Source organism: Pipistrellus hanaki, assembly GCF_964339955.1.
Source record: "Pipistrellus hanaki genome assembly, chromosome: 3".
Lineage (NCBI taxonomy): Eukaryota > Metazoa > Chordata > Mammalia > Chiroptera > Vespertilionidae > Pipistrellus > Pipistrellus hanaki.
The window spans coordinates 22,648,405-22,659,820 of record NC_140505.1 but is presented as its reverse complement, the minus strand read 5'-3'; the positions used below and the strand labels follow the sequence as shown (position 1 = coordinate 22,659,820).

At 40.2% G+C, this 11,416-nt stretch overlaps 1 protein-coding gene across 1 annotated transcript; it reads right to left on the bottom strand.

The window, feature by feature from the left end:
- Positions 1 to 261: 261 nt before the first annotated feature.
- Positions 262 to 843, bottom strand: MBD3L1 (methyl-CpG binding domain protein 3 like 1; the record flags this gene model as incomplete). The annotated part of the gene is made up of 1 exon (XM_084880217.1): positions 262 to 843. The coding sequence occupies one exon, from the start codon at positions 841 to 843 to the stop codon at positions 262 to 264; it is 582 nt and encodes a 193-aa protein (XP_084736343.1).
- Positions 844 to 11,416: the final 10,573 nt, after the last annotated feature.

Sequence of the window (11,416 nt, the reverse complement as noted above, 5' to 3'; positions counted from 1 at the left end):
ACAAGTATATAACACACTCAGCAAAGGAAAATGAGAGTACAACATGAAAAGGAAAAATCTTTCTCTCTTCACCTGAAACCAAATCTCTCACCTCAAAGAGATGACGGTCTATATATCCTATGTCACATGAAGAAAAAGGAACGCATTGGTATATTTTAAAGTTTTAAATGCTCAAAGCAAGAAAACATTAGGGACTCTGCAAAGAGACATTAATAACATGTTGTACTCCATCCCATCTGCACCGTCTTCTCTTTTTCCCCCCTAGTGTTTTTCAGGATGTTCTTCTTGGTCCCTCACTTTCTCTGTCTCACTAGCGAGTCTGTCTGCAATCAACGCTCTCGCCAGTCTCTCTCTTGCCATCTTCATTTTCCTTTCCTGTTTCTTGATATCTTTCTCTGTTACCAGAAATTGTTTGCAGGGGAGCTGTGGGACACCCCGACGAGCTCCTGGAATCATCTCTGCCACACGTGCGGTGCCGGCAGCGCTGGACATGGAGCTGCCGTGAGGACCACCTGTGAGAACACCAGGCCGGGACTCACCTGTGCAACTAGGCACAAGTGTTTGCAGGGCTTTGGTAAGATCAAAAGGACTTAAGAGTTGTCCTGTGCTGCTGCAGGCCTGGAGTCCTTGAAGTCTCTTCTGCCAGCACACTTGTTGGGGCTTGTCCAAGGTTTCCTCCCATTGATGGTATCTGACCTCATTGCCTGGGTAGGATGTGATTCTCGTAACTGGACTCTTGAATATGTTACTGGACATCCTCAGTGGGATGGAGATGCTTAAATCAGGCTTTGGTTTGGATTGGTTTACCCAGTCATGACACTTCCTCTGTGAAGTCTTGACCATCGTATCTCTTTCCCATTTACTCTATAAAAAGAAATCGTGAAATTGGATCTACATGATAAATGAAGCTTGCCTTCTTAGGACAATTATTTCCGCTCTCTTGTACTTCCACCCTCCCTCTGGGGATAGATCTGACCTGCATCCTGGGAAATCATCAAGCAGATTTGTCAAAAACAGAAAACTCAAGGTCAAAACCCAGAAGTTAGTCCAGATCATTGATCCTCCAACACCTTATAAGACCCTCTCCTTTATGGATATGATTTTATTCTTTTTTTGTCTTTGTCACTCTCACTACACGTGATTTAGTCTTGGTACTCTCTCATGATACACAGTACTCAATCTTTTTCTAAGTCCAAATTCCTACCATTCTTTTGTATTATGTGAATATTTATTTGGTTAACCCATTGACCACTTGGATTTCAGAGCTAAAATCATTAGTGATATCACCAAGCAACCCACTTTTAGTGACTCACTCCCATATCCTAGAAGTTTGGTCATGTTCAAAAATAAATAATTCAGAAAACATATTCATCCACTACAAATGTCTGATTTCTAGTATTTTTAAACACTTATACAATAGATACCCATTCTTTAAGATTGCAAGTTATGCCAGATCACCAGATTCTTAATTTCCCCACTTCATATCAATTAGAAGGCATGGTTCTTTGGAAAAGACAATAATTTTGAGAAAAATAGAAGGCAGCAAGAAAAGAGGAATAACAAATAGTAGATGGATTGACTCCATAACAGAAGCTATAGGCATGCATCTGCAGGAGCTGGAGAGAGCTGTTGAGGACAGAATAGGGCTGTTGGACATAACTCATTCATAGGGTTGCTGGGAGTAGGAGCTGACTCAATGGCACATAACACACACATTCCTATTAATCCTGGATTCCATGGATTATGATCTCAATAATTCCCTGGAATAATCCAAAATTCTTTATCACTCATCATGTCTACCTTGTATAAAACTTCAAATTTAAAGATCTGATTATCTGCCCTACTATAGCTACTGCTGGTCTTAAGATAATTGCATGATATTTGGATACCACTGTAAATACAAAATCACCTACTTTTATTGTGAAACACCCATAATGCCTGAAAATTTTACCGTCTTTTTATGTGTTGACATATTTACTCCTCAATTTTTCCTAAAAACTGTTTCAAATTTTCTCAACTTTTTTTCCTTTATATATATTTGATATCCCTTAATTTGTCTTCTATTTCACAGAAAACTTGTAAAATACTACTAAATTGAAATTTTACCTATGTAGTTGCCAAATCAGCAAATATCTCTGATAAACTTCCATTGCTTCCCAGTTTGCTCTAATAATATTTAAACAAATTTCTTTTATTCTCCAATGGTGATCTGGATCTCATCTCTTCTTCCTTCTTACTAAGCTCTTCCCACCAACATTTCCTCCCCTGTACTTATTTTTGTTGTTGTTAATCCTCACCAGAAGATATTTTTCCATTGATTTTTCTTTTCTTTTCAGAGAATGGAAGAGATGGAGAGAGACGGTGAGAGAGAAACATCAACTGGTTGTCTCCCGCATGCACCCTGACCAGGGCTGGGGATCGAGCCTGCAACCAAAGATAGATGCCCTTGACCAGAATCAAACCCGGGACCCTTCAGTCTGAGGGCTGTTGCTCTATCCCCTGAGGCAAATGGCTAGGGCGCCCCCTGTATTTTAATCTTTTATGAACTGAATCATCCCCTCAGCATTTACGTAACTGCAAGTCTTTCCTAACTACATGGAAATTTCTCACCTGATCACTCTGGACCCCTCTTCAACCACTGCTCTTCCTACTCCCAACCCTTCATTGTGAACCATTGAGAAAGGTCATCTGCAGCATGTGTCTCTGTGGCCTCACCTTCACCCACCTCCTCAAATCAGCCTCGTCCGCACTGCCACCTGCCCTTACCATTCTAGGCTAAGGTCACAATGACTCCTTTGTTACTAAACCCAACAGGAACTTTTCATTGTTCATCTGACATGATCTTTAAGTGGGAAACTTTTAAATATACTTGGATAACTTATTTATGTGAATATTATTTGATGGCTGTGAATCTTAAAAAATCTAAAGTGAGAGTTTGTTATAAATGGAATGTATGACCTGGACTTCTGGACTCAGTACAAAAAATGTAAATGAATTTAATGTTTACACTGATGACATTTAGAAATAATAGCATGATTCTACTGTGTGAAAATATACAACTAAACTACTTTCACCTGTTTTGACTTTATTTAATGTGGCTACTAAAAATTATATTTCATAATATGTAGATTGCTTAATCCTACTATTGGACAGAGCTGGTCAGGCCATGAGGGAAAATAAAGCCCACAGAATGTGGTCAGGGAAAATTTTCTCAAGGTAAAATTTCCCCAATGCAAGATGCAAACTTTCTCTCTCTCTCTCTCTCTCTCTCTCTCTCTCTCACACACACACACACACACACACACACACACACACATGTACACTAACAAAATAAAACCAGTGTTGTCCCAGAGTGCCACCACCACTCAAATGCCATGAGGTTGCATTCCTACATAGTCCTATCTGGACTAATTTCAAGTGAGAAGTCAGAAGTCAGTTAGGAAGATCCAAAACCAGAGACTAAGAGTCAAGATTTTTATTAATTCCCCTTTCTTTGGCTTCTATTAAACATTCAATATGTTTGAAAAACTTTTTCAGGGAGGGCTGTTTTAAAAATCCCTTTACCGCCAAAACTGGTTTGGCTCAGTGGATAGAGCGTTGGTCTGCGGACTGGAAGGTCCCAGGTTCGATTCTGGTCAAGGGCATGTACATTGGTTGCGGGCACATCCCTGGTGTGGGGTGTGCAGGAGGCAGCTGGTCGATGTCTCTCTTTCATCGATGTTTCTAGCTCTCTCTCTCTCCTCTCCCTTCCTCTCTGTGAAAAATCAATAAAATATATTTTAAAAAAATAAAAAAATAAAAATCCCTTTACCTTTAATATGTGTAAATATCTAAGATATGTAAAGAATAATTACTCTAGCCAATAAATGAGAAGGAGATGATAGAATAAGACTATCATTATTACTAACTCACTGTTGGATTAGTGAGCCAGTCAGGGGGACAGATGACACTGGATTGATTTGGACCTCAGTAAGCTGATTCTGATTAGAATACTATTACGTTGATTGCTCTAGGCTGGGAACTCTGAAACTGTCAGCCCTGCCTACTGTTTAATTACCAAAGCCCACCAGACAGGCAAGTCCTTACTGACAAATCCCCTGGCTCCACTCCTCTGACAACACCTGGAGGGGTTTCCAAAATCCCACTTTGTCATGACACCCTTCTACCTGCCACAGGCCAAGAAAACATTTTCTGTGGTGCCCATTTCTGGGGGTGACACATGGGTAAAGGGAAAATCAGAGTGCAGACCTAGTGAATTGCAGGAATTAGCACAAAAACGGGTTTGCTGACAGAGAAGAGAACCTTTAGTATGTATAGCTATCAGGGTCCACAAAGCCCCAGGGGTCCCTACATAGTATTGAGGAAGAAGGTGCAGGACAGATCAGGTACTTTTGGGTGTGATTGTGCTTGGTGATGCCTGTAGCATGACATGGGTGATACTGATAATGCATTCAACAATGTTGTTCAGTGATTTATTCACTTTATGTTATGGAGTGCTTTCAATATATAATACATTTAGGCACTAGTACCCACCCTTTGGAGTTGATAGTGTCAGAAAATGTTTTACATTTTCTTTATAAACTATACATATAACAAGCCAGCGATCGGAACACTGGAACGAACAGAATGACTGGTCCCTATGATGCTCACTGCAGCTGGCCAACCGGCCTGATCAAGGGCAGGGCCAGCTGGATAACTGCCTGTGACCCCTCTCCCCAGCTAGCCCCACCCCTGATCGGCCCCCCACCCTGGGGACAGGGCTGGCTGACCTCCCAGCCTGATTGGCCCCCATTTGGGCGGGCCCTCCAGACCCCACTCGTGCACAAATTTGTGCACCAGGCCTCTAGTAAGTAGATAAAGCACATGCGGGAGTAGTGAGCCAGCAGACAGAAAGGAGATTTCCTTGGTTGGCTAGTATGTAAACAAATTTTCTTTGAAAAGTGTTTTCTCCACTTGAAGTATTCAAGTCTCCTATGGTTATTGTTATTCTCAAATTCATATATTCTCTAACAGTTTATGCTTTATATTAGTGTAACACTATTTTATGTGGTATGTGAAAACTGATTACTATTATATTTTCTTGATTATTTTCTCTTATATCAATAGATGATAAATCTCTTTTTAAAAAAATACATTTTATTGATTTTTTACAGAGAGGAAGGGAGAGGTATAGAGAGTTAGAAACATTGATCAGCTGCCTCCCGCACATTCCCCACTGAGGATGTGCCCGCAACCAAGGTACATGCCCTTGACTGGAATTGAACCTGGGACTCTTCAGTCCGCAGGCCAACGCTCTATCTACTGAGCCAAACCTGTTAGGGCGATGGTAAACCTCTTTTTCTTAGTTAGTCTTTTTGCCTTGAATTCTATATTGATAATTCTAGTAATAGCCCTATTTTGCTTTGTTGAGATCAGTCTGCTATAGTTGTGTTTATTTCTCTATTACCTACTTTTCTTTTGTGTATGAAGTTATTTTGTGGGGAAGAGAATTTTTCTAGATTTCTCTTCTTTTTCTCTTGTGCTAGGGACTTTCAATTAGTTCTAGGTTTTCTTTTTTTTTTTTTTTTAATATATTTTATTGATTTTGTACAGAGAGGAAGGGAGAGAGATAGAGAGTTAGAAACATCGATGAGAGAGAGTCATCGATCAGCTGCCTCTTACACACCCCCTACTGGGGATATGCCTGCAACCAAGGTACATGCCCTTGACCGGAATCGAACCCGGGACCTTTCAGTCCCCAAGCCGATGCTCTATCCATTGAGCCAAACCGGTCTCGGCTAGTTCTAGGTTTTCAATTGACCTGCATTGTGTAAAAGTTTGTTTTTCTCTATTTGCATTGGCTGAGGCCAAGCATCTGGCTCCGCGTGACCCTGGCACCACCATCAAAGCGAATGCAGACTGATAGAGTGATTTCTTCAGTCAATTATTTTGACCTTTTATCAGGATTTTGCGCATTTGTTTCACACGCTTACACCTGCCAAGTCTGTTAAACACACAGGTGCATGCACGCATATGCAAATGTCTCAGATTCTAGAAGCTTTTCACCCACAGAGAGACCTTGAGTCAGAAGAACATACTCAACCAAAGGGAGAACTGGAAAAGATCTCCCACAAACGAAGCAGCCTTAGCACTTAACGCAGTTGGAAACTGGGCAGTTGGGCAGTGATTGTGTGTGTCAGTGCCATCTGAAGGGTGCAAGGCCAGAACGTATTTCTGCTTGAAAAGCCCTGTGGGGTCAGGGCAAGAGAGCAAGAGAAGCGGTTTTCTGAGTTAGAAGTGGTAAGTTCCAGTCTTGGCCAAATCACTTCCTGATGATCATGGGAAAGCTCTGATACACCTGCCAATGGGAAAGTGGGACCACTCCACATCAATGTATAACAGACAAAGACAATAATGATTTAACTATTTATAATGCAAAGTATTTTCGAATTCTCCACATCCTTTCCGACCTCATCTCACTTTTCCCTGGCAACAATCCTGTTATGTTGGTATTATTATTATTATTATTATTATCCCTATTTTACAGAGAAGAAAGTAATTTCTCCAAGGTTCCCGAGTTAATAAAAAATGCAGATTCAGGACTCCAGCCTAGTTTTCTGACTCTGAATCCTGGGATCATTTCATTGTACCCTGCCCCTTGTCAAAACATTTGGAAGACAAAAAGTACAACGAAAAGGAACTGGTGTTGATTTTCTGAAAGAGACATATGTGGGACTTCTTGTCAACCTGCAAAAGACTGCTGGGCTGAAGGCAGATAGAAAATTGGAAGAAAATGCAAGAGGTTTTCTGGTCCTTCCCTTTACATGTGTTAGACAAGCAAGTGTTTAAACCTTTTCAGGACAGAAAAACATCAGTTACTGTTTTTGGCATTTCTATAATAACATCCTAGCTGACACAATCTTCTTTGATAACCAATTCCAGGGTTTTGTTATCTGGATGACAAAACAGACAAACAAAAACAAAAAACCCACATCTTTTTCTTCATGATACAATATAGGTCTCTTTCCTCTTCATAAAAAGTTCTAGGTTTGGCCTTCTTCATCACTTGTCACTGTGGTGGGGTGCTTCCCTTTTTCCGCGTCCCGCACGGAAAGGGAGAAGGACAGGTTCCTGAGTGGAGGAGCTGGGGATTAAGAAATAAAAGAAAGAAGAGACAAGAGGCAGAAATAGATCCACAAGCTGGGTGCCGGGTGGAGGCTGTCACTCTGATGGAGGGACAGTCACACTCACAGGCAACACAGCACATTTATTTATCCTCCAAAATACAAAGGGGTTTCACCGGGAAAACTTAAGATCAAAGGAGCTTAGGTGGACCCAGGTCTTATTCATTTCCTCTTTCCAGGATCTAGACTGGATATACATCTCAAAGCCCTCTCCCGAAACCTGGACAAAGATAAATCAGGACTGATACCCCCCCTTGCCTTCTTGGGGGGTTGTAACTGGCAACAGGACTCTGCCAGTGCCACGGGCTCAGCTGATAAGAATTAAAAGAATGTCCATGTGCCTTCCCAGAGGGCCCTCTACATGTCACTTTTCTCTTTTGTTCTCTTTTCATGTTCCCGAGTGTGCCAATTTCTGCTTTAGAAAAGCAGCTTGATTTTTATGAGACTCCCAGTTTCTTTTCCATTGCTTTCCTCCTACTAGTCATAATATTAGAACAATTTTGGTCTTTTAACATTCATTAAAAACAATACTTGTTTTAATTCCTTCCTTCTTCCTTTCAATTAAATAATTCCCTAACCATTTCTTTCTGAATTTTTTATCCCACAAGACTAATTTGTCTCTTAAAAACCAGGATCAAACTGGGTCATCAGATCTACTAGGCCTCTAATTACCACATGGACTGATGGCTCATCATGTCCAGATGCCTGGCTATTAGAGCTAATTCACTAAAATTAAGCAGTTTCATCTCAGAGGTCACTGAAGTCTAAGGCATCTTGGTTGACTGTGAATGACAAGCAGTAAGGGATGCTCAGCTTCCCATCTGATGGAGGGCGGAGCTACACCTTTCCCAGGGTCTCCCAGGGATGGAAATTCCATGGATCTCGATTGCTGTCTTAGTTTGGGCCTCTATAACAAAATACCATAGATTTGGGTGACTTGAAAAACAGACATTTGTTTTTCACAGTTCTGAAGGCTGGATATGCGAGACCCTGGTGCCAGCATAGATGGATTCTGGTGAGAGCTCTCTTCCTGGCTTGCAGATGGCCGCCTTCTTGCTGTATCCTCACATGGTGGAAAGATAAGATGGCTTTGGCCAATTCCTCTTCATATAAGAGCACTAATCCCATTATTGAGGTCTCACCCTCATGGCCTCATCTCCAAAGACCTTGCCTCCAAATACCATCACGTTTGGGGTTGAGGATACAAACATTTAGTCCATAACAATCACCTCATTCATTATTTTGGCTTCTAGGTAGTCCAGAGGCTGGCCTCATGTTCAGAGTACATTTCTTTTGACATAATTTTATTCTTGCCAAGTCTTTTTAAAAAAACGAACTACTGTTTAGCATTATTCTAAAAATCCTTTATTCTTAAAAACATATTTTATTTTTCCTGTGCTCCGCTATTTAAGCTAAAGAATTCCTTCTTTTCCTCATTAGGCCTGTTTTCCATTCATTTTATCATTTTGCTCAATCATTTAACTGTAGCATCAAAAAGGAAGTGTACACAACAATATTTTATTGGTGGTTATTTTAGAATGGTGAGATTTTTATTTTTTCCCTCAGCTTTTCTTTTCTTTCCAAACTATTTACAATGATATATATTTGAGCAATTTAAAGCTAAAAGATATTGTAATGAAAACAGTGTGGTTTTAGAATAAGAAAATATAAATAGACTAATGAGGGAAAGAATGGACTATTCAATAAATGATACTGGGATAAGTGGCCACCCATATTGGAAAAAGTTTATATTCCTACAATATACCATACCCCCAAATTCATTTTAGGTGAAAAACAAAACTTTAAAGTTTTCAAAGAAAATATTGGAAAATATATTGATGTGGTTGGGATGAGGAAAGGTTCCTATACATAAGAAGCACAAACCATAAAGAAAATTGAGTATGTATTCAATTGACTACTTCTCATGATAAAGGACACAATAAGAAAAGCCAACAAGCACCGCACAGACTAGCAGAATATTTCTGCAAAGTACATAACCAACAGAGGATTAGCATGCACAATTGAGAAGGTACCACTGCAATCCTACTTATCTTACAGCTACTCCTACACACAAATTAAATGACACAGACACAAGGCTATTCAATGCAGCAGTGTTTGTAGTAGCAAAAATTTCAACAACTGTAAATGTGGTATGAAAATATCTCATTTCTGTTGGTAAAAGAAAGTCACAAGTAGAACTGCTTAATATTGCTATGACTTGTAGCCTAGATTCATAACAAAAGAAAAGTCTAAGCGTCATTTAGAGCAGTGGTTCTCAACCTTTCTAATGCTACAACCCTTTAATACAGTTCCTCATGTTGTGGTGACCCCCAACCATAAAATTATTTTCGTTGCTACTTCATAACCATAATTTTGCTACTGTTATGAATTGTAATGTAAATATCTGTGTTTTCTGATGGTCTTAGGCGGCCCCGCTAGCAGGGTATTAAAGGGTCGCGACATTAGAAAGGTTGAGAACCACTGATTTAGAGTCTAGTGAAAAGGAAGATGTAATTTTTTTCTTAATCAGGTTCTCAGACCCCTTGAATTGAACAGGCTGTGAACCCCAAATTTGGGATCAAAATTATGTCAAAATGTTGCTCAGTCTCTTGGCTACCACTTGGCCTGGACAAATTCTGGACTCATCACCTCTTGGTCTGTCTTCTCCTAGGTCTTGGTGAAGCAGTTCCTCACTTGCTCATTAGTTCTTTTATGTCTGTAGGAAAATGCTTTTTATATTTCATCTTATTTTTAAATTATCTCCAGTATAGAATTGACCCACTTGCCTAGTTCACCATTACAGGAAGCAGAGGTGCCTGCATTCGAGTTATCTCCACCTTTATGTATGCAAGGCTTTATGTCTTCTCATTTTGATTGTCAGCACAGCCATGGGTTTCTAATCCTCCAGTATGGCCTCCATTCTCCAGTCACCAGAGAAAATTTTCTAGATGCAAATCAGGTTTCTAAAATTTAAATCTGATCATATTAGGTCTTAGCTTAAAGTCATTCTGAGGCTCCCAAATATTTTAGTGTAAAACACAAATTCTTTAGTAAAACAAACTCCTGTTAAGACTTCTATATTGTATAAGTCTCCTAAGTCTCCTATAAGACTTATAAAAGGGGGAAATGGGGACATCTGTAATAGCGTCAACAGTAAAAATACAGAAAGAGCCCAGCCCATGAGGCTCAGTTGGTTGAGTGTCATCCCATGCACCAAGAGGTCACTGGTTAGATTCCTGGTCAGAGCACATGCCCAAGTTGTGGGCTCCATTCCAGTAGGGGGTGTGCAGGAGGCGGCGATGTTTCTGTCATCAGTTTCTATCTCTCTTTCACCCTTTCTCTCTCTCAAATCAATAAAAACATACTAAAAAATAAAGACGTTTACAAGATTCCTAAAAGACAGGAAGTGGCTCTCTTCTCACACCCCAACTCTCATCCTATGCTCTTGCCAGGCCCAACTCCTTTGAGTATCCAGAATGCTGAATGTGCCCTGTAGCTTCTGCACCTTTACACATGGTATGTCTACCCGAGTCATCCCCTCTTTCCTCCTTGGACTGACTAACTCCTCTAGTGTTTTAAGTCTCAGCTCAGGCACCAGCCCTACTGGAAAGTTTTTGTGATTTGTCTTTGAAGTCCTTCCTAGGTTCTTTCACAATACCCATGTCCATTCCTCCTTTTATTAAAAGCACATTATTCTGTGATTTGTGTTCTTGTTGGTCTCCCTCACTAGACAATACACTGCTTCAAGTCAGGGGCTTTCTTCCTCTGAATGCGCAGCACACACCGCAATCTCTGACCCTCCATGTCCATTTACCAGATTAAATGGAGAAATACTTGGCATACTGTCATCTGTAGTAATTTAAACCATTCACTCTTTTTTTTAAGTGCTAGGGTGATAAGACACTATAACCCTTGCCTTCATCACCACTTTTGCCTATGTGCCTCACTTAGGAATTTGTATGCTGTTAAACGGCTCATTCCCATACATGTCTTAAAAACTAGGAACTCTAGGTTATACATGTCCAAGTTATAACTAGGTACTTATTTACCCTTTACCTAATTATTCTCCAAATTTGGGTTAGCTTTTTAAAATGAAGACAAAATGGTAAAAATTGTAGATAAAAAAGGAGATCGGAGACTATTTAATTAAGGAAAGATCCAGGTCAATGTTACAAGAAGCTGGGGTGAGAGTGAGCATAGTCATTGGCTCTGAGCTCTAGAAGCTGAAAAGTGGAAGCAATAGGATTCATCCG